Source organism: Suillus plorans (assembly GCF_016647745.1).
Source record: "Suillus plorans strain S12 chromosome Unknown HD556scaffold_63, whole genome shotgun sequence".
In the NCBI taxonomy this organism is placed as follows: Eukaryota; Fungi; Basidiomycota; class Agaricomycetes; order Boletales; family Suillaceae; genus Suillus; species Suillus plorans.
The window spans coordinates 72,259-95,140 of record NW_024537447.1 but is presented as its reverse complement, the minus strand read 5'-3'; the positions used below and the strand labels follow the sequence as shown (position 1 = coordinate 95,140).

The window sequence follows — 22,882 nt, the reverse complement described above, 5'->3', positions numbered from 1 at the left end:
ACATGTTCACTTCGAACTTAACCTTTTTCAGGGATACCTGGAGGATTCTGCAGATTGGGGAGACTTATCCGTTCAAGGTTTGTTCGACATGTTCACTTCGAACTTAACCTTTTTCAGGAATACCTGGAGGATTCCGCGGATTGGGCAGACCTATCCGTTCGAGGTTTGTTCGACATGTTCACTTCGAACCCTTTTTCAGGAATACCTGGAGGATTCCGCGGATTGGGCAGACCTATCCGTTCGAGGTTTGTTCGACATGTTCACTTCGAACTTGACCTTTTCCAGGGATGGTGCGTGTTCATCTCCCACTTTACTTTCGTGTATTGATGTATCCACATGTTGATACCGATACCAAAGTATACCCTGAGTTGCTGAAATATGTTGTCAACTGTATGCACCACGACCAAATGATCACGGGCGTCTGCGGGGAGGCCCACGTACTAAGTTAACAAATACGATTCCTGGGTCACCGCCATCCAAGTCTTGGAATACTTCATCTCCCACCACTTACTAGCCAAAGCCTTCTAATCCGTCTTTGGTGGTGTTTCATGTTTGCCAGGATGTTTCGACTGGAAGCGCGCAAAACGACGGGTGACAACTGGATCCCTCTCATTGTCAAGCCTGAGATGTATGGTGTAAGTGTACTAGTAGTACGTCAGCTGCCTTCATTCCTTCTTGCAAGAGCTCATCCAATCCTCGCTTAGTTGACCGATGTCCGATCGACCCTTCTCCCATCGCATCATCGACCCACAAACTCATCAACCTCTCCTTCTCTAGTTCTCTAGCTCGCATAGATGACGATGATTCAGACCCAAGCTATGCTCATAGCTTCCTTCAAACCCCCAGTTATTACTTCCAGTTAGCAAGTCTGGCAAAACTTGTCAACGACACCGAACTACACTGGCTAAAGGTCAGTATGCTACTGTCAAAATAATCTCTCTATGATTGCTAACTGTCAGGATGGGGAAACATGGTGTACGACACGTTCGTTGTGTCGTCCGCTTTCATTCAGGGATTATTGTTGACTGTTCTGATCGGCTCCGTGGGACAGAAAATGATGTTAAGTTAAAGTTGCTGAACCGGAACCCGGTAATTTTTATTTATTTAAACCCTTCATACCTATTAATGACTGCAATCCTTTAATCACCGTTAGTTCATTCCAAGCTGAACATGAAGCCCTAAGACGTAAATTGTCCGCATTAGTTGAAATACGCCGGATCAAAACATTGCTGATCTCCCATACTTCAGGCAGCCGTGGCACACCTTCCCCCACTTCCACACCTCTTCCATCCACCTCTTTCAACATTCGTCTTTTATGTCACAAACCAGCTCCCAAGGCGACAGCCCGCCTTCTGAAGTAGCAGCCTTGAAGAGGCGGCTGGCTGTTTTGGAGGCACAAAATGCAGAACTCCGCAAACAGCCGGTGGAAGAGAAAAGGTGCGTAAGATCATCTAGCATTTGGTTATCCTTTGAGCCATTGATTCGACAGTGAACGCCTTCATCTGGAGGGTCGGGTGATCCGCCGACTCGTCTGCCTTACTGAACGTGTTGAAGACCTCGTCACAGAGTTTGACAGACGTGTGACGCTGGGTATCGACTCAGATGATGATACTAGCTTGAACGACTCCGAGTAGGTCCTTTCGCATGTACATTTACTTGCACTAATTATGTCCACTAGGGACGACAGGAGGTACCGATCGTACAAGAAATTAGCCACTTGGTGTCCAACAGTTCGTAAGCTTGTACACTCCGAGGTTGAGAACAGGGAGCTCTCTTACATATACAGCAAGGTAAGACTTGCAGACCCCTTGGTGACGAGGCTAATTGACACTGTTCGTAGTTAAATAAAGGCGCTGATGGAGCAAGGGGTGATGATACGACACGGCTCAAAGTTGTTGTTGCCTCATGGTTGATGCAACAAACCCCACATCCGACCCCCATCATCCATGGGCAGAACAAATTGGGTCGCGGATTTAACAATGATGCAACTGGACGGCTCATATGCCCCGTCGATTACGACTGGAATGATCCAGTGTAAGTTTTGTTTACTTCACAACGTCTTTGCTGACCAATGAGGTAGCGTCCAACAAAGCATCAGGGATTATCACCCTGATTATCGAGTTACGGCTCACTCGTGGCCTTCTTTTTTATATAAGGACGAAACATACGACCCACTGAAACCTACAGATGGTTTATTCAAAGGGCAATTCCTTTTAAAGGTACGTTTCGTGATGATGAAGGATCGTATACTGACGTCGCTTGTAGACATTCAAATACATCTTCACGTCTCCCACTTCTGCAGAGATGGACGAGCAAGAGCAGCTCAGCCCGGAAGTACTTTCCACACAGGGTCGTCCAAAGCAGCGAAGGACCAATGGCGAATGCCGCACTCGTTCCAACGTGGCTGGGCTGTTGAACATGAAATCAGTCCAACCAAGGTCGATTGCATACGCAGCTGTGCAGGTAAGTATGACGGATCACTTTTTATCAATGCACTGCTGATGCAGGCCATTTAGCTTAGGTTTGCTTTGTCTAGCACGGGATCATGGCGTATTGTAGACGACGAGTTCAACCATCAAGAGTTCTACGACAATATCGTTGACTTCTTCGAGCTTGCCGTGACATCAGACGCAGCTAAGGAAGTAGAAGACCTCTTACTTTGGTGGAACCGGTGAGTCATCGTATATAGCTGTAACCGTCTAATGCTGTTCTGATTATACTGTAATATTCAATAGCAAGGTTTTCGGACGCAAGCATGTGTCCACCTATCGGCCCCAAAGAGTTGAACAACTCTCCGTTGCTCGGTGTTCGGCCAGACATTAGCTCAGCTTTTGCAGACTAGATTATGCTCGTTGTTTGCGCTGTATTATATTAGTGTGTACTGTTGATATGTATGAGCAAACATTTTGTGTTGTCGAGTATTCAAATGACAAGTGGCCGTGATTTTGATTTTTAACGGAATTTTGCTGTATTTTACCTGTTGCATATGTAGGAGATTCAGCAATTTAAAATTGGTAATATAGTATCTAATGGCCATTCATTCGCTGCGTCTCCATGATTTGTTCGCACTGAGAAATGATACCTTTATTACAATTATGAGGCTGTCACCCATCTATGGTACAGGTAGCCAGATACTATATTTCTTTAATATCTGCGAAACAATCCTTTGCATGCTTGAAATGTTGTACAGCAGACACTCTTTTAAACAATTTTCATTCATATAAGTGCAGGTCGACTTGACCTACTTTGCGATCAAGATAACATAGAATCTTTGATGACAATCAGACGTTCTAGTCTCACAAGTCTATTAAGTCGGGAGGATGACAAATATCAAGGCACAATTCACTTGTGTACCAATGCTAGCATGAAGATTGATACGGAAAATGTAGGCGCAACTGGTAATTACCTTGCACATCGGTCACAAAATGATACGTGTTAGTTATCAATCGTGTACTCATAAATATGTAGCACAACTAGTAATTGGATCACGATGTTTCAAATTTGTCCTGTATACACTTATCAGACATGGTTATCGATGAGGTTTTGTAGCACAACAACGAAATTCATGTGATTGATGCCGTACACCAATCCCTATGACTTTCCTTGATCATGTGGGATAGCGTTAAATATGCATAAATGACTTTATATGAAAAACAACCCTGGTACTTCTGTCAATCTATCATACAGATTAGCCATTGAATGCACTCTCGTAGACAAGCTGCATGAACAACCACAATGCTCTAAAGTCTACATACTGCTTGGTGTAAACCTATTTTGCACACCTGTAAATCAGATTCAATGTATCAATAATCGCAATTGTGCAACTACCACCAAATATAGCATCAGGAAAACCCTCCCCAGGGAAATTCGTCTAAACTATGATAATATCCTCTAAACTATGATAATTCTCAATAATCATTGAGAATTATCGAGAATTATCGGCTTTAGAAGGACTAGGAAGACTATTTTGTTTAGAAGGACTTTTTTACTGCCTTATTTTTCAAGGATAATTATCACAAATTACTTGATATTAGACTACAATATTGTGAATTTCAGAGAGTATATTTCAAACTTTGCATATTGAATCACACACATCAGACAGTGTTACAAGTAAAACGGACTAATATTTGATCAGAAGATATACATAACACTAGTAATTACTATACAGCTATATGTGCTACAAATGACTGCAAATACCCAATCCCTGGCTTGGATAAACGAAGCCCATATAAATTGTACCCCTTGCAACAAGAATGAGTGCAGACATTTAAGAACGAGCGCGGACAAGCACTTACAAGTGTAGATGAGCATCGGGCGCGGGGGTATACAGATGTCGAAAAACTAGAATGACTAAAAATGAGTGCGAACGAACGAAAACAAGTGCAGATAAAAGCACTTACAAGTGGACACATGGCATGTGTGGACAAGCACATGAAACACGAAAAAAACAAGCTGGAATGAGTGGGGGGTGAATAAAAATGAGTATAGACAAGCAGTATAACACTTACAAGTGACCAGGCTGGGGCAGGGCTAGTGGAAAGTAGGAGCCGATGCTAACACAAGCAACATACCGGCGTGAAGATCATGAACTAGCTGAGAGCAGGACACAGCCGCGGCACCATCAGCGTCAGACCCGCAGGTAATACATATAAATATCAAGTTAGAAATATGAAAAAACGATTGTAAAAAAAGATAAACTCACCAAGACACTGCGAATGGTGGGCAATAACTTCAATCAGCGTGGCTTGAGCTCGAAGGAGAATCGACACACTGCAAACAGCAGACGACTTTGATCAGCACGGCTCGAGCTTGAAGGAGGGTTGACAGACTCACTCACTGCGAACGGCAGGGAACAACTTGGACCAGTGTGGCTCGAGCTCGAAAGAAGATCAACAAACTCACTCACTGCAAATGGCGGGCAACAACTTGGATCAACATGGCTCGAGCTTTAAGGAGGATTGACAAACTCACTCACTGCGACTCCCCATCTAGAGTCGAGTCTACATGCGCTGCGTGCGAGCAAGAACGAGAGTGTGATGAGCAAGAATGAGTGCCAGCAATAAACACTCACAAAGATCGTTTGATGGTGGTGAAGAGGCTCGAAGACAGCACTTGGGATGTTGAAGACTCGAATGTGATGTGGTGGTGGTGGAAGAGAGCGAGTGAAAGAATTTCGAACCACAAGTGAGTGTGAGAGTAAACAAGCACAAATATTCAACAAAGTTCTTTGTTTATTTGTTTACACGTGTTGTCCTTGTTGACATCGGATATCACTAAGTCCATCAAATTGTCCTACTCAGGTACCTAATACTACTCACTCGTTGGAATTCCTTATTCTCATATGAGTTATCATCCCACACTGTCACATCCCATGAGAGTGGACTGTTGATGAGTGATTGATATATGATAATTGTAATACTTTTTTTTGTTGAACTTGTATATAAATAGATACACTTTTTGTATTTTCAAATAATTCTCGATAATCATATCATCTTTTGGTGCTTTTTATCCTAATATCTGTAATTACACAGAATTATCTAAATTACATGTTTTATGAAAATTATGTGATTTTTGCCCTGGGAGGGTTTTCCTGATGAGGTCCGTGTGACGGTCATGAGTAATAGAGGATAGCGTTTTAAGGGCATAAATGACTAGATAGTCTGCGCTGCCACATTTTAGCCAAATATGAACATTATTTACATGATAACGTGTATATAAAGGTTGATAGGAAATCTTGGTTTTCAGTGATGGAATGGGCCACGGAATCAGTGAGAAGGAAGGACGGGGGTAAAGATATGGGGAATGTGGATAGAGTTCAGCTGAGAGGGAGGTTGAGGGTTCAGACGTTCAAGTCATGCTACACGTGTATTTCCTAGTGATGGCCAGGTCCGGTCCTGAACCACGGTTCGAACCCGAACCGTTTCGAACCTGACCGAAGTCCGGTTCAAAGTTCGGGCAATAGGGGGAACCGAACCGTCGGTCCAGTCCACGGTTCGAGGACTTGCAGAATTCTCGAACCTGGTTCGAACAGGTCCGAACAGGTTCGAACCGATTGTCAACGAGGGATGGGTGAGCGAGTCGCCCAGCATAGAGGAAATCGAAATAGTTTGTCTTCCAGACCTGCAACAGCCCCCGCAGGGAGCACCGCTCCACATATGGCGATCGTACCCACTCAAAGTTCACTCTCGCCAGCGCCTTTTGACTGGATGCATTTTGAAGGACGGAGTATCAAAACCACGCTCTCCAACATTCTTGGAGTAGATGGTCTTGCACGTGAGCGAAAGTGGCGAGCACATTGTGTTCTCAGCGTGGATCTCGGCCGAAGGGCACGAGAAGGTGTCGAAGCTGTATGTCCTTGTACTTTTTTGAAACGTACTTTATTTGATCATTTTTATGCAACCAGCTCATCCCCCACGCAGACGTCATCTTCCTTTCAGCGCAAACATTTCCCTCGCTCTCTAATCCCCAGTTTAACGCTGTCAACCCTGGCCCACCTTCTCCGCGCGCTATCCTCCTTGCGCTCGCACGACACGCATCTCCACACGCGCTCCTTGTATTATACGGAGGTGCCCTTGGTTCAGCCCTCCTCTCCCTTCCCACTCGTGAATACCTCCAATCCTCTTCCTGGTCTCCACTCCCGATGGGCAGATCCCATGCACACACCAACTCCAACTTACACTCCATCATCTCCACCGCTGAGGGTGTCGAGAGCGTGCGCAGCGGCTCAGAATTTTGGGCTGGCCGCCGCAGCCCCGACTCAAGCGGGTTCACCATGGGTGATAACCCCTCACCTGCCCGAAATTGTGACAGCGGATACTCAGAAGACCACGACGACGAGCCAAGAAGACTTGCTGTACCGTGAAGTGAAGGTGCGTGTTCTGGTGCGCTTCGTAGGGCTGCCCAGACGCGACAAGCGGTAGGATCGCGTTCAGGGCGCGAGAAGATGAACCGGATTGTATATGAAGTTTGACATTTTTTGGGTCCGGTTCTCGGTTCAAACCCTTGCTGAACCGGAACCGGACCATTATTGGACCGAACCGATGGTCCGGTCCACGGTTCTGCTTACTGAGAGGACTGAACCGATGGTCCGGTCCACGGTTCTCTGAATTTCCTAGAGAACCGGACCGAACCGGACCTGTCCATCACTAGTATTTCCACATTGTCGAGGGCTGTTGGGCAGTGGGCCCGATCATGATATAGACGCTGGTATGATTGCACTAAGCGCTGGGAATTGAGATCACCGACCCGTCCTCAGGGAAAGTGGCCGGTCGAGGTCGAAGGGGGGATGCGAGTCTCAGATTGATTGGACTTGTACTACTCAGTCAGCACACCAAGGCAAGATGTAGAATCGAGTGTATTTCGTATCGTAATTAGGCTCGTGGTAATGCGAATTTAATGTTTAAACCACTGAAGACATCACGCTAAGAACCAAATGATGGTATACGACTCATGCAATTGAGCTGATAACGAAGGGAGGATGATCTCGGCTGGATAGAGGAATGAGAAAAGAATGTCCACTTGAAAAGCGAGGATGCAACCTACTGTATATGCTCAGGCTGCTGCGACCGCTGCCGGATTTCCCAAATCACCGAATATAGTACATGGGGTGAACTGACACGAGCAACAAACTGGTTCTCAAGGACTTACTTCAAGTATTACTACTTCGAGTGATGAATGAAGTCAAAGAAAATGCTTCCAAGAGCTGACAATAGTACAAGAGGGGATGTAAAGTAAGTATCAAAGAAGAGATCAGGTACACCAACGGGATGAAAGATCAACAACTCGTGAATTACTGTAATGCGACTTAGAACTACACACCAATATGAACAAAAACCATCCTCTGCTCGAGCGGCACTTTCGTTTTCACCGAGTGCGTAGCACAGTTGAGCGCCCAGGCCGCCTTCGTGCAGTCCATGACACCACCATCCTTCAAATCTCCGAACATATACTTGTAAAAAGCTTCAACGACGTGTTTTGCGACAGAGTCGTCGACCTCCCACAACGTGCCAACGGCGCTCTTGAAACCCGAAAACTGGAGACCAGCTGCGAGGTGGATCACTTCGTCGGGCGTCTCCTCGTCGCCGACGGCGGTATGACAAGCCGATAAGAACGCGAACTCGGCCTGCGGAATATGTCTCTCCATGATATCAAGCAGCGTCAGATGTTCGTCTCTCATGACAAAATGCGAGTCGTAAGGCTGCGTAGGGTCCTGCTTGCCATGACAAGCAAGGTGCACCCAGGTGTTCTGCTGCAAAGCTGAGAGTGCACCTGCTCGTGTGGCTTCATCGCCAGAAATAGTGGTGCGGTTGGCCGTCGCGGGCACGAGCTTATGGACAAGCTCGAGCTCGCTATCAACAGCCAAGAGCGCTTTTCCCTTCCCTGCACCCGGTTGACCCTGTCCGATTGCCACAAAGGACGGAGGCGCGCGCTTCTTCATCAACTGTCTAGATCTGATCAGAGCAGAAAGCGTCGGGGTGTAAGAGCAAATGTAGAGATCCTCCAAGCATGGCTCCTTCCCAGAACGATCCGCCTTTGTTTGGAACGGGTGAGCTGCATGGAGAGGAATGGACGTGAAAGCTGCAGTGGGACACAGCCAGATTCGAGAGCGGCGCTTTAGTTTGAGGACGTGTTCGAGCACGTTGACGATGGGCAGCATGATTTGGTCCCATATTATCCGCGAGAGAACTATTAGATCTGTCCTCGACTCCCCTGGGTTCATTCGAGATGAATCTCGTATTGCCCTGGCGAAGCGGTCCTTGAGATTGGTCAGATCTACGAGGGTGACAGACGGCAAAGGAACATGATGGGGGTCTCCTGACGTCGGGACGATGATGGCGCTGCATGAGTATTCACTCGCAACGAGGATGATGACTGGTCCCTGGCGCGCTGCCACTTGGAGGTCTTCATACGAAAGTGGGAGCAAGAACCGCGAGAACGCCGGAACATCACGTATCTTAGCTATCGCGGCTTCCCATTGTCTTGTAAGTCTCCTATACTCTGTTGCTTCCCGATCAGCAGCAGCTCTGTCGGTGATGGTAGCAGAACTCTGGGCTGCATTGGAAATGAGTTTGCTCAGCTCCAAATAATTGCGCGCCAGTGTCGGTTTTGCTGACTCGAGGTCTTCGACTGGAGTCCTGAGTCGAGACGCCAGCGACCACTGCTGGCCACGGCCCTGCTCCACAAGCTCAACTGCCCGCCGTAGATTGACATGACGTATAGCACATGAGGCTGCGTCTACAGGAAGTGACCGCGCATGACGAAAGGCGGTTGCAGCTTCGCGCCGTGAAATAATCGACGATCGCGTCATCACGTGGCTGTCAAAAAGCTCAAAGCACATTTGGTATGCTTCCAGGGCAGATTCATGTTGATAGACCTCTACTTGGCGAGCCCACTCAATAACCTCCATGATGCGTTCCGGAAATCCTTGAGTAGGATGTCTTGATGCAAGTCTGAAGTTCTCTATAGCGAGCGACAAATCAGCAGGGTCGTGTAGAATCTGGTAACGAGACATATAGGCTTCCCGTAGCCTGAAATATGAGTAGTGTCTGTCTGGGTGCAGTGAATGCAAAGCCTCCAATGATTGTTGGCAAAGAACAATGGCCTCCTCGACATCTTCATTCTTCTGAGTTTGCGTGAAACGAGAGCAGAGCACCGAGCTCAAATTGAAAAGAGTAATATGGCGCTCTGGATGGTCAAGCCGCCTTAACCGAAGGGATTCACGATATAAATCAATGGCCTCGTTGAGATCCTCGCTAACATGCGTTTTGACATATCTGGTTTTGAGCGCGAGGGCCAGGTTGTGAAGCGTGGTGTCACGACGTGGATGCCCAGGTGGGCACAACGTCAGTGCCTCGCGACGGAGGCTGATGGCTCGGGTGATGTCATCAATGTCGCCGCGTTTCTTGAAACGTTCGACGAGAACGCCCCCTAGGTTGTCCAATGAGAAATAACGAGATTGGTGCCCAACAGAATACAGGCGCAACGCTCCTTCGTGCAAAGAGATGGCCTCATCGAGGTCATTAAGTTTGCCTTGATGATCGAAGCGCGACGCGAGTGAGTTGGCCAAGTTGTTCAGGTAGGTACCACGGTCAGCATGTCCCTCGGGGCACAGAGACACGGCTTCACGACGAAGTTGTATGCTTGTGTCAAGATCATCGATGCTGCCGTGCTGATCAAAGCGTCCTTTAACTGCTTGTGCAAGCTCCATGAGGGCTCTGGGACGGAGTTGATGGCCCAGAGGACAAAGCTCGAGGACGACTCTTCGAAGATGGATGCCTTCATCAGATGCGTCTTTTGGAAGGTTGTTGCATCCGCCGATCACATACTCAACACCATTCTTCCCTGACGCGATGCTACGAAGGTACGTGCCCTCTGGACAGAGAGGCAGTAGTTCATGATACAGTTGGGCAGCTTCCCGGATGTCGGCAGCAGTACTTTTCTTGGAGTAGCGCCAAGTGAGCGCTTCGGTGAGATTGTATAGAGATAAGGGATGATCGGGATGGGGCTGCGGACGCAATGCAAGGGCGTCGCGGAAGAGGCAAGTGGTGGCATCGATGTCTTCAACATCATTTCGGGTGTAGCCTTGGAGGCGGGCCCACGCGAGGTTGGTGAGAGCCGTTGCATGATCTGGATGGCTGACCGGACACTGGTCCAGAACTAACTCAAAATGCTTTACAGCGTCGTTCAGGTGAGAGACTGTCTTGCTCGTCACGTATGCGGCAAATTGTGCGTGGCCCGCATCTGTGTCTCGAGCGATCTGGCAGTCTACGAGGGACTGCAGTTTGCGTTCTGTCAGCAAACGCTAACAGGACAGATACTACTAGCGTCACTCACATCAATCAGTGCGTCGTCCTGATCGTCGCAAGCATGTACAATGGCGGCCTTCAGCTTGAGGGAAGGTTTGACACCGAACACGGGTGGGAAGGATAAATCTACGAGACGTTAGTGTATGTGCATGAGTGAGAAGCGAATCACTCACCAAATGGCTCATTTCCATGATCCAGTAGCTCATCCCATGACATTTGAAGTCCTGCAATGACCTCACCGCCGCCTAGCATTCGACCAAGCTCATAGGACGCCCTGATCTCCACTGACAACGCAGGTAAGGAGTGTGATGATCTATAAACAGACGATCAGTTCTTGCATCGCGTCAGACAGTGTCCATGGGGTTTACAGAATGACAGTATTCCCCCACGCTGCAGATTTATCAGATGATAGGACACTGATGGCTGATTTCCAGCGCCTCCGGGAGTCGACATTGATGGATATGTAGATGCCAGCAGGAATGCGCCAGGAGGGGACCTGAAGATTCTTTCCGCTGATGACTGTAGATATTGTGTGAGGATGACAACAGATACGAAGGTGGTTCTGAGGGACTCGCCTTCCAGTCTGATATATCGACCTTCTGAGGTACCAGACATGATGGTGGATTGAGCAAATTGATGAGGATCGAGGATGGGCTGAATGGGCCACGGAATCAGTGAGAAGGAAGGATGAGGGTAAAGATATGGGGAATGTTGATAGAGTTCAGCTGAGAGGAAGGTTGAGGGCTACACGTGTATTTCCACATTGTCGCTCGAAGGGCTGTTCGGCACGATATAGACGCTGGTATGATTGCACTAAGCGCTGGGAATGGAGATCACCGACCGGTCTTCAGTGAAAGTGGCCGGTCGAGGTCGAAGGGGGGATACGAGTCTCAGAGTGATTGGACTTGCATCGTACTACTCAGTCAGCACACCAAGGCAAGATGTAGAATCGAGTGTATTTCGTATGGTAATGCGAACAATGTTAAAACCACTGAAGATGGCACGCTAAGAACCAAATGATTGTATACGACTCATCCAATTGAGCTGAATACGAAAGGAGGATGATCTCGGCTATATATAGAGGAATGAGAAAGAATGTCCACTTGGAAAGCGAGGATGCAACCTACTGTATGCTGCTGTGCTGCCGGATTGCGCACAGATATCAAACCAAGTACGGTGGGACTATATCATTGGCACCGGATGAAGAGGCCAGCATATCATGTAGCTATAATAGAAGCCTTGAAGGTGATGGGAACATATAGGGGAACAGCCAATCACCGAATGTATATGGTGAAGATGGAATGCATCGAGCTCGTGGTTCGTGCAGGCGGCCACTAGTAGGATGCCAATTCAAATTTCCATTTCAGTACAGACCGTGTTGCTTACGTGACGCAACTGCCACCCTCATATTAGTACCACCGACATCAACGACTCAACGTTTTGAAACACTTACTACATCATTTCATCATCCCGCCTCGTGGAATTTCAAACCAAGGTGCGCTTTTGCAAGTGTCTTTTTTTGGGCGCGTTCTGAATCTTGTCCAATTGCAAGGGTGTTTGGGCTTGTTTCTGTTGGTTTTCCGTGATAAAACCACATTGCTAACCACCTTCGCAGCATGTGTATAGTACTAGGTGTGTAGCGACTTGAAGCTTAAGTCTTTGCTCATTCTAACTGTTGTTTTAGGTCTTAATCATGTCCTTCGTCACTCATAATATTGTCCGTTGCACTCTGCTATCCCTTTCTGACATGCTCTCGCAAACCCCCGCCAGTGGTTTTCTACTTTTTTGCGCGTCCTTTCAGCAGTTTATATTTTCTCTAGCATGAAATACACAGGATTTTACATTTCACATTGCTATGTGTATAAGTGAATGGTACGACTCGACGATAAAATGAGTAGCAAGCTTCGCAGGATGCGCATGTTCCCTTTAAACTTGGCGTGCTACTTTCACTGATGACTGACCTTGACGTTGCGCAACTTTTTTAGCATGTGCAATCTCTCCCGCTAATATTCAATCGTCGGCCACCGTTCTCAGCACTTTGTATCATCGCACATATACATCAATAGAACATCCTGTGTGCGTTCAGTTTGCCTCGTATTAAAATGTACTCAAATGTACAAATGACCCATAGGCTCGTGGCTAGACTGGCGTATACTACCACAAACAAGTCGATTGCGAGACTAGCCTGTACGCGTGATTATAGCTAGAAACACAACAGACCTAGTCACAGTGAAAGCGCAGAATTAAACGCAAAACTCAAGCCATTGAAATTCACACATCCACCTTCAATACCGAATATGGTGTCTTTCGTAAGTACAGATGACATTCGGCAGGCTTCATATTTACCACTTCGCATGCGGCTCGCGCCATAGGACAACCATATACTTCCCCGTGCTGTCTTTGTTGACCATCGGTTCACAATATAATTTCACTCATGCTCGAGCTCATTATTGCATGGACCCTGCTCTACGCTTGTCTTCTGTGTCTCATATAACTTTCATGGGTTCCCTGATACCGACATTAGATCTCTGTCGTCTACCCAAATCAAACCTTCCCCATCTAACTCAATCAGACATGTTCTTCCCTCCCCCCTCGCCGCTCACCTTCCAAAGCTACCTTTGGAAAACATGGAGACACTTGTGGTCAACCGCTTGACCTAGTTTGTAGGATATGGCATCAAAAAACATGTAAGCACGTTGCACATTTTACTGATCTTCAAACCAACCTTTGTGTCCAGGAATGCATCACATTCCAGAGTTTGGATTGCGATGAACCTTCTTACGATCAATATGAACAGACTATGGTACGGGCGGTAGTAACTCTGGGATCGTTGTCTTGCAAGCTAACGTATCTGTTGCAGGATCCGTGCAATCCATATAGGATACTATTGGATGCTCTCCTGACAGTTCGCAGCCAGCAAACGTTCTGGAAGGCATGGTGCGTTTTGAAGCGAGTCTTCTGCATCTCTCTCGTTTACCTATATCATTTATAGAATAGAATATCCTCCTGAGAGGAGCCCTAGGAACGGGGGAAAAGACGGTCGCTCATGCGATCTGCAACATGCTCAAGCGCCCGATGCTTGACGTTCGGGCGAATGACATTCCATACCTTGCCGATGTGTAACCTTGGGCCGCGACACTAGCTTTGGTAAGTACCATCCGCAGACCGTGATGCATCTCTGACGGTGGCTTAGCTCGCGATCGAGTGGAATGCGTTGGTGGTCATAGATCATGGGGATGTAAGTATTGTCTCTCAAATAATCTATTATATTTCTCCTGAAGACACGTCACACAGTATTTAATGAACTCTGAACGTCCAGACGGTCGACTGTGTTCTTGATTGTTGTGCCGTTCATGCCATACCGGTATAACTAATTCTGTAGACTGTCAGGAACGCATCGACGTGATGATTCGAGAACTCGAGTCGCCTGGATCATCTATCTGTCTGTGGCCCTTGGTGTTGACGGACGAGCAGTAGGCACTGCTCAAGCCATTCTCTGCTGGTGCGTATCTCAGCTATCTAAACCCAACTGTATCACTCACTAACTTTCCTCTGTTGCAGCCATCAAATTTCTCGATCTCGATCTAGCAGCCTGTCGTCAATGTTGGCTACAAGTTGACAACCTTTCAACTATCTCTAGCAGCAAGCATGCACCCGTCCCTACCATGAGGGATACGAAGATGTGGACCTTCCTTTGGGAGATTGAGAAGATATCTTGGTAAGAACTCGATGGTGATGATATGATGTCTGACATTGGATGACTCGACACAGTGCTGACGATGCTAATAAGATATCGAAGATTTCATGAATATTGCACGAAGATTGGCTAGGTAAATTAGTTAATATGGGCTGTTCCTAACAACTAATCAGTGCCATGCAGGAACAAGATCCAACCCCTCAGCACGTAAAGAAGTCTCTCAAGGTCTTGGACGTGCCATTTTCTGTACGGAAAAAGGTAGCGCGGTTTTTTTAGCTTTGCGCAATGCATCCACTTGAGGAACCAAGTTTCTCAAGAACACGGTGAAGATGTGCCTGTTTGAAATGTGCTTGCTGCCTTGTGCTCCGTATACGTGCCCTGTGTATATAGCTTATGATATTCCATTGGCAATTGCAATAATATTGTGCATATCGTGTCCAGCGTAGCGTCAACACCAGATAACGCATCCTTGACGACGAGACCTGGTCAAAGTGATCAAGCCATCTTTGTCTTACACAAAATATAACATCATATGACTAAAGTACCGGTAGAAATCGTCACTGCCAACTTCCTCGGTAAGTGTCTGCAGTCAGCCATGGTATACTGCATGCTCCCAACGGAAATAATATAACAAATCGATTCCGCAGAACAGCAAAAGTTCCAGTAGTAAATGAAGTTACAAAAAACGCTTCCAAGAGTCGACAATAGCACAAGAGGGGATACGCAACTATCAAGGAACGGGCTAGGTACACCAAGGGATTAAAGATCAAAGTCTGTACCGGAGACTAGGATGAAAGCAATGCAAGATAGAACTACACACCAATATGAACAAAAACCATCCTCTGCTCAAGCGGCACTTTCGTTTTCACCGAGTGCGTAGCACAGTTGAGCGCCCAGGCCGCCTTCGTGCAGTCCATGACACCACCATCCTTCAAATCTCCGAACATATACTTGTAAAAAGCTTCGACGACATGTTTTGCGACAGAGTCGTCGACCTCCCACAACGTGCCAACGACGCTCTTGAACCCCGAAAACTGGAGACCAGCTGCGAGGTGAATCACTTCGTCGGGCGTGTCCTCGTCGCCGACGGCAGTATGACAAGCCGATAAGAACGCGAACTCGGCGTGCGGAACATGTCTCTCCATGATATCGAGCAGCGTCAGATGTTCGTCTCTCATGACAAAATGCGAATCGTAAGGCTGCTTAGGGTCCTGCTTCCCATGACAAGCAAGGTGCACCCAGGTGTTCTGCTGCAAAGCTGAGAGTGCACCTGCTCGTGTGGCTTCATCGCCAGAAATAGTGGTGCGGTTGGCCATCGCAGGAACGAGCTTATGGACAAGCTCGAGCTCGCTATCAACAGCCAAGAGCGCCTTGCCCTTCCCTGCACCCGGTTGGCCCTGTCCGATTGCCACGAAGGACGGAGACACGCGCTTCTTCATCAACTGTCTAGACCTAATCAGAGCAGAAAGTGTCGGCGTGTAAGAGCAAATGTAGAGATCCTCTAGGCATGGCTCCTTCCCTGAACGATCCGCCTTTGTTTGAAACGGATGCGCTGCATGGAGAGGAATGGACGTGAAAGCTGCAGTCGGACACAGCCAGATTCGAGAGCGGCGCTTTACTTTCAGGACGTGTTCGAGTGCGTTGACGATGGGTAGCATGATCTGGTCCCATATTATCCGCGAGAGGACTATGAGATCCGTCCTCGACTCCTTTGGGCTCATCCGAGATGCTTCTCGTATTGCCCTGGCGAAGCGATCCTTGAGATTGGTCAGATCTGCGAGGGAGACAGACGGCAGAGGAACATGATGGGGGTCTCCTGACATCGGAACGATGATGGCGCTGCATGAGTATTTACTTGCAACGAGGATGATGACCGGTCCCTGGCGCGCTGCCGCTTGGAGGTCTTCATACGAAGGTGGAAGCAGGAAGCGCGAGAACGCCGGAACATCACGTATCTCAGCTACCGCGGCTTCCCATTGCCTGGTAAGGTTCCTATACTCCGTTGCTTCCCGATCAGCAGCAGCTCTGTCGGTGATGGTAGCAGAACTCTGGGCTGCATTGGAAACGTGTTTGCTCAGCTCCAAATAATTGCGCGCCAGTGTCGGTTTTGCTGACTCGAGGTCTTCGACTGGAGTCCTGAGCCGAGATGCCAGCGACCACTGCTGGCCACGGCCCTGCTCCACAAGCTCAACTGCCCGCCGTAGATTGACATGACGTATAGCACATGAGGCTGCGTCTACAGGAAGTGACCGCGCATGACGAAAGGCGGTTGCAGCTTCGCGCCGTGAAATGATGGACGATCGCGTCATCACGTGGCTGTCAAAAAGCTCAAAGCACATTTGGTATGCTTCTAGGGCAGATTCATGTTGATAGACCTCTGCTTGGCGAGCCCACTCAATAACCTCCATGATGCGTTCCGGAAATCCTTGAGTAGGATGTCTTGATGCAGGTCTGAAGTTCTCTATAGCGAGCGACAAATCAGCAGGGTCGTGTAGAATCTGGTAACGAGACATATAGGCTTCCCGTAGCCTGAAATATGAGTAGTGTCTGTCTGGGTGCAGTGAATGCAAAGCCTCCAATGATTGTTGGCAAAGAACAATGGCCTCCTCGACATCTTCATTCTTCTGAGTTTGCGTGAAACGAGAGCAGAGCACCGAGCTCAAATTGTGAAGAGTTACATGGCGCTCTGGATGGTCAAGCCGCATTAACCGAATGGATTCACGATATAAATCAATGGCCTCATTGAGATCCTCGCTAACATGCGTTTCGACATATCTGGTTTTGAGCGCGAGGGCCAGGTTGTTAAGCGTGGTGTCATGATGTGGATGCCCAGGTGGGCGCAACGTCAGTGCCTCGCGACAGAGGCTGATGGCTTGGGTGATGTCATCAATGTCGCCGCGTTTGTTGAAACGTCTGACCAGAACGCCCCCTAGGTTGTCCAATGAGAAATCACGATATTGGTGCCCAACAGGGCGCAGGCGCAACGCTCCTTCGTGCAAAGAGATGGCCTCATCGAGGTCATTAAGTTTGCCTTGATGTTCGAAGCGCGACGTGAGTGAGTCGGCCAAGTTGTTCAGGTAGGTACCACGGTCAGCATGTCCCTCGGGGCACAGAGACACGGCTTCACGACCAAGTTGTATGCTTGTGTCAAGATCATCCATGCTGCCGTGCTGATCAAAGCGTGCTTCAACTGCTTGTGCAAGCTTGTTGAGGGCTCTTGGACGAAGTTGATGGCCCAGAGGACAGAGCCCGAGGACGACTCTTCGAAGATGGATGCCTTCATCAGATGCATCTTTTGGAAGATTGTTGCATCCGCCGATCACATAATCAACACCATTCTTCCCTGCCGCGATGCTACGAAGGTAGGTGCCCTCTGCACATAGAGGCAGTAGGTCATGATACAGTTGGGCGGCTTCCCGGATATCGGCGGCAGTGCTTTTCTTGTTGTGGCGCCAAGTGAGCACTTCGGAGAGATTATATAGAGATAAGGGATGATCGGGATGGGGCTGAGGACGCAATGCAAGGGCGTCGCGGAAGAGGGAAGTGGTGGCATCGATGTCTTCAAGATCATTTCGGATGTAGCCTGCAAGGCGGGCCCACGCGAGGTTGGTGAGAGCCGTTGCATGATCTGGATGGTTGACCGGACACTGGTCCAGAACTAACTCAAAATGCTTTACAGCATCGTTCAGGTGAGAGACTGTCTCGCTAATCACGTATTTGGCAAATTGTGCGTGGCCCGCATCAGTGTCTCGAGTAATCTCGCAGTCTGCGAGGGACTGCAGTTTGCGTTCTGTCAGCAAAAGCTAACAGGACAGATGCCAGCGTCACTCACATCAAACAGTGCGTCGTCCTGATCGTCGCAAGCATGTACAATGGCGGCCTTCAGCTTGAGGGAAGGGTGGACACCTCGCACGGGTGGGAAGGATAAATCTACGAGACGTTAGTGTATGTGCATGAATGAGAAGCGAATCACTCACCAAATGGCTCATTTCCATGATCCAGTAGCTCATCCCATGACATTTGAAGTCCTGCAATGACCTCACCGCCGCCTAGCATTCGACCAAGCTCATAGGATGCCCTGATCTCCACTGACAACTCAGGTGAGGAGTGTGATGATCTATAAACAGACGATCAGTTCTTGCATCGCGTCAGACAGTGTCCATGGGGTTTACAGAATGACAGTATTCCCCCAAGCTACAGATTCATCAGATGATAAGACACTGATGGCTGATTTCCAGCGCCTCCGGGAGTCGACATTGATGGATATGTAGATGCCAGCAGGAATGCGCCAGGAGGGGACCTGAAGATTCTTTCCGCTGATGACTGTAGATATTGTGTGAGGATGACAACAGATACGAAGGTGGTTCGGAGGGACTCGCCTTCCAGTCTGATATATCGGCTTTCTGAGGTACCAGGCATGATGGTGGATTGAGCAAATTGATGAGGATCGAGGATGGGATGAATGGGCCACGGAATCAGTGAGAAGGAAGGATGAGGGTAAAGATATTGGGAATGTTGATAGAGTTCAGCTGAGAGGGAGGTTGAGGAGGGCTGTTCGGCACGATATAGACGCTGGTATGATTGCACTAAGCGCTGGGAATGGAGATCACCGACCGGTCTTCAATGAAAGTGGCCGGTCGAGGTCGAAGGGGGGATGCGAGTCTCAGAGTGATTGGACTTGCATCGTACTACTCAGTTAGCACACCAAGACAAGATGTAGAATCGAGTGTATTTCGTATGGTAATGCGAACAATGTTAAAACCATTGAAGACGTCACTCTAAAAACCGAATGATTGTATACGAGTCATCCAATTGAGCTGATAACGAAAGGAGGATGATTTCGGCTGGATAGAGGAATGAGAAAGAATGTCCACTTGGAAAGTGAGGATGCAACCTACTGTATGCTGCTGTGACCGCTGCCGGATTCCGCACAGATATGAAACCAAGCACCATGTGGGACTATGTAGCTATAATGGAAGCCTTGAAGGTGATGGGAACATATAGGGGTACAGCGAATCACCGAATATATATGGGGTGAAGATGGAATGCATCGAGCTTGTGGTTCGTACAGGCGGCCAAGGATGCCAATTCAAATTTCCATTTCAGTACAGACCGTGTTGCTTACGTGACGCAACTGCCACCCATGCGCCTGGACGCTGCGCCTCGTGGAATTTCAAAGCAAGGCGCACTTTTGGTGTGTCTTTTTTGTGCGCGTTCTGAATCGTGTCCAAGGGTGTTTGGGTTTATTTTCGTTGGTTTTGCGTAACAAAACCACTTTGCTGACCACCTTTGCAGCGTGTGTCACATAGTAGGTGTGTACTATGTAGCGACTTTAAGCTTAAGTCTTTGCTCATTCTAATTGTTGTTTTAGGTCTCAATCATGTTCTTTGTCACTCATAATATCGTCCATTGCACTCTGCTATCCCTTCTGACATGCTCTCCCAAACCCTCGCTGGTGTTTTCACTTTTTTTGCGCGTCCTTTCAGCAGTTTATATTGTCCTAGCATGAATACACTGGAATTTACATTTTGCATCACTATGTGTATGAGTGAAGGGTACGACCCGACGATAAAATTCCAGGAGTAGCAAGCCTCGCAGGATGCGCATGTTCCCTTTAAATTTGGCGTGCTACTTTCACTGATGACTGACCTTGACGTTGCCCTCTTTTTAGCATGTACAGGCTCTCCCGCTAACATTCAATCGTCGGCCATCGTTCTCAGCGCTTTGTATAATCACACGTCTATCGTGTCAAACATACAAATGCCACGGAAATACACGTGCAACAAGACCTGGACCACCCACCCCTTCTCCCTGTCTTTACATACTCCTCACCGCACCTACCACCAAACACATCCTCGATCCTCCTCATTTTCTTCCATTGCACCACCATGTCTGATGACTTGAAGGTGAGTTACTGCATATTACCTTCGTAACCGTTTTGTGATTCTTACGCTCGACTCGAATCTACAGTCATCAGCGAAAATATGAACGTCCCCTCCTGGTATATGCCCGTTGCCATTTACATATGCGTCAGTGTCGACTCGAGAAGACGCTGAGATCAGTCATCCGAGTCCTATCATCCCACGAATATCTCACTAGGGTAGGACGAGACCACGACCTTGTGATGTCCACGGGTACTTTCAGATGCATCCATCACGGTGCTTACATCCGTTTCAGCACCGAGGCCCAATCCACAAGCGAGGCGTTCTGACCAAGGTCTTCGGGCTAGACGATCTTGGGGCCCTACAATCGAACGGTCACTCGAGTTTTGAAGAGTGGGTGTTGGAGTGTTCACCTGGATGGTAAGGAAATCGGTTCAACTTAGTGATTCCATTGACATCATCACGAGCCGAATCTCCTATGCATCAATAGAACATCCGCTGTGCGTTCAATTTGCCTCATATTAGAATGCACTCAAATGTACAGATGACCCATAGGCTCGTGGCCAGGCTGGCGTATACTATCGCAGACAAGTTGATTACGAGACTAGCCGGTACGCGTGATTATAGCTAAAAACACAACAGACCTAATCGCAATGAAAGCGCAGAATCAAACGCAAAACTCAAGCCATTGAAATTCACTCATCCACCTTCGTATAAAGCCTGAATGTGATTTGAACGTACGAAAGATACCACATTCGGTATTTTACCACTTCGCGTCCGGCTCGCGCCATAGGACAATCATATACTTCTACATCCCATCTTTGTTGACCATCGGTCCACAATATAATGTTGTTCCTTGACTCATGCTCGAGCTCATTATTGCATGGACCCTCCTCTACGTCTGTCTTCTGTTTCTCATATGACTTTCATGATTCCCTGATACCGACATCAAACTTTTGTCATCTACCCAAATCAAACCTTCTCCATCCAACTCAATCAGATATGTTCTTCCCTCCCCCCCACCTTCCAAAACTACCTTTGGAAAACATGGAGACACTTGTGGTCAACCGCTTGACCTTGTTTGCATGATATGACATCAAAAACATGTAAGCACATTTCCTGATCTTCAAATCAACCTTGATGTCCAGGAATAGATTACATTCCAGGGATGAACCTTCTTACGATCGATACGCGTGGAGGCAATTGGTCAGGGACAAACAGAGTATGGTACGGGCGATAGTAACTCTGGAGTCGTTGTCTCGCAAGCTAACGCATTTGTTGCAAGATCTCGTTCAATCCATATAGGATACTATTGGATGCTCTCTTGACATTCCACAGCCAGCGAACGTTGTGAAATGCATATTGTATTTTGAAGCGACACTTCTGCATCACTCTCGTTCATCTTTACCACCTGTAGAATATTCTGCTGAAAGGGGCCCTAGGAACGGGCAAAAAGACGGCTACTCATGCGATCTGCAACATGCTCAAGCGCCCGATGCTTGACGTTTGGGCGAATGTCATCCCATGCCTTGCCGATGTGCAACCTTGAGCCGCCAAACTGGCTTTGGTAAGCACCATCCGCAAGCCATGACGCATCTCTGACAATGGCTTAGCTTGCGATCGAGTAGAATGCGTTGGTGGTCGTAGACCACGGGGATGTAAGTATTGTCTCTCAAATCATCCATTATATTCCTTCTGAAGACACGTCACACAGTATTTCATGAACTCTGAATGTCCAGAGAGTCGAGTATGTTCTTCATTGTTGTACTGATAATCCCGTACTAGTATAACTAATTCTCTTGTCAGGAGCGCATCAACGTGATGATTCGAGAATTCGAGTCGCCCGAATGTATCTGTCTGTAGCCCTTGGTGCACTGCTCAAGCCGTTCTCTGCTGGTGCGTATCCGAGTTATCTAACCTACATGTATCACGAACTTTCTCTGTTGCAGCCATCGAATTCCCCGACCTCGATCTGGCAGCCCATCGCCAACAATGGCTACAACTCTTTGGTCGAGATGACCTGGTTTCAACTATATCTAGCAGCAAGCATGCACCCGTCCCTACCGTGAGGATGCGAGGAACATGCACTCTCCCCTATTAGGTCCATTCAAAAGATATCATGATAGTTGTCTTCAGATGAGAACCAATTGACACTGAGCATGCTACAATTGATATACCATCTCTCTCATTTTAGACGGGAACTGAGAACGAGCTGAACAATGCGACATGCAATGTCATCAAATGATGCCTTAGTGGCCACAACGCTAGGTCTGTAGTTAAATCAAAAAGAGCGCGTAAAAACAACAGGGATTCTATTATAGTACACATGCATCCAGAAAACAAGCGATCAGATAAGAGTTTTAGATATGTAGATGTACAGGGAAGGTAAGGTTGCGACGATGCGGGACCTAGTACAATTAATGATTTGCACAAAAAATAAAACATACGGCTATAACTCGCCTGTTAGAATCTGTGGTCAAGTTCGCTGGTAATTCATC

General features: G+C 47.8%; 6 protein-coding genes across 6 annotated transcripts; 4 read left to right on the top strand and 2 right to left on the bottom strand.

Annotated features, from left to right (window-relative positions):
• Positions 1–1,505: 1,505 nt before the first annotated feature.
• HD556DRAFT_1244498 (uncharacterized protein) lies at positions 1,506–2,823 on the top strand (the record flags this gene model as incomplete). The annotated part of the gene is made up of 7 exons (XM_041298454.1): positions 1,506–1,630; positions 1,679–1,790; positions 1,841–2,034; positions 2,081–2,219; positions 2,266–2,400; positions 2,517–2,671; positions 2,736–2,823. Coding segments are annotated over 7 exons (948 nt in total), but the record flags the coding sequence as incomplete, so codon positions are not given.
• A 2,995-nt stretch (positions 2,824–5,818) lies between these two features.
• Positions 5,819–6,862, top strand: HD556DRAFT_1529733 (uncharacterized protein; the record flags this gene model as incomplete). The annotated part of the gene is made up of 2 exons (XM_041309423.1): positions 5,819–6,347; positions 6,404–6,862. Exons 1-2 carry the CDS (start codon positions 6,066–6,068, stop codon positions 6,860–6,862), a joined length of 741 nt encoding a protein of 246 aa, XP_041156078.1. The 5' UTR covers positions 5,819–6,065.
• A 742-nt stretch (positions 6,863–7,604) lies between these two features.
• On the bottom strand, positions 7,605–11,634 carry HD556DRAFT_1529732 (CHAT domain-containing protein). Its single transcript, XM_041309422.1, has 5 exons — positions 11,381–11,634; positions 11,174–11,324; positions 10,979–11,118; positions 10,834–10,931; positions 7,605–10,774 (listed from the first exon to the last, which is right to left on the bottom strand). The coding sequence occupies exons 1-5, from the start codon at positions 11,418–11,420 to the stop codon at positions 7,811–7,813; spliced, it is 3,393 nt and encodes a 1,130-aa protein (XP_041156077.1). The 5' UTR covers positions 11,421–11,634; the 3' UTR covers positions 7,605–7,810.
• A 1,273-nt stretch (positions 11,635–12,907) lies between these two features.
• Positions 12,908–14,527, top strand: HD556DRAFT_1311678 (uncharacterized protein; the record flags this gene model as incomplete). Its single annotated transcript, XM_041300560.1, has 9 exons — positions 12,908–12,992; positions 13,067–13,114; positions 13,473–13,492; positions 13,543–13,608; positions 13,686–13,742; positions 13,803–13,922; positions 13,999–14,043; positions 14,283–14,307; positions 14,367–14,527. The coding sequence occupies 9 exons, from the start codon at positions 12,908–12,910 to the stop codon at positions 14,525–14,527; spliced, it is 627 nt and encodes a 208-aa protein (XP_041156076.1).
• A 787-nt stretch (positions 14,528–15,314) lies between these two features.
• HD556DRAFT_1275804 (CHAT domain-containing protein) lies at positions 15,315–19,104 on the bottom strand (the record flags this gene model as incomplete). The annotated part of the gene is made up of 5 exons (XM_041299229.1): positions 18,882–19,104; positions 18,675–18,825; positions 18,480–18,619; positions 18,335–18,432; positions 15,315–18,278 (listed from the first exon to the last, which is right to left on the bottom strand). The coding sequence occupies exons 1-5, from the start codon at positions 18,919–18,921 to the stop codon at positions 15,315–15,317; spliced, it is 3,393 nt and encodes a 1,130-aa protein (XP_041156075.1). The 5' UTR covers positions 18,922–19,104.
• Positions 19,105–22,115: 3,011 nt separating this feature from the next.
• Positions 22,116–22,485, top strand: HD556DRAFT_1447400 (uncharacterized protein; the record flags this gene model as incomplete). Its single annotated transcript, XM_041307263.1, has 3 exons — positions 22,116–22,131; positions 22,191–22,280; positions 22,334–22,485. The coding sequence occupies 3 exons, from the start codon at positions 22,116–22,118 to the stop codon at positions 22,483–22,485; spliced, it is 258 nt and encodes an 85-aa protein (XP_041156074.1).
• Positions 22,486–22,882: the final 397 nt, after the last annotated feature.

Excerpts from the sequence above, each read along its gene's own strand:
- HD556DRAFT_1529732 (XM_041309422.1), bottom strand. The coding sequence starts at position 11,420 with ATGTCTGGTACCTCAGAAGGTCGATATATCAGACTGGAAG. Across the intron at positions 11,325-11,380 it reads TCGATATATCAGACTGGAAG|TCATCAGCGGAAAGAATCTT; the intron begins GCGAGTCCCTCA and ends CAATATCTACAG. Across the intron at positions 10,932-10,978 it reads TCATGGAAATGAGCCATTTG|ATTTATCCTTCCCACCCGTG; the intron begins GTGAGTGATTCG and ends AACGTCTCGTAG.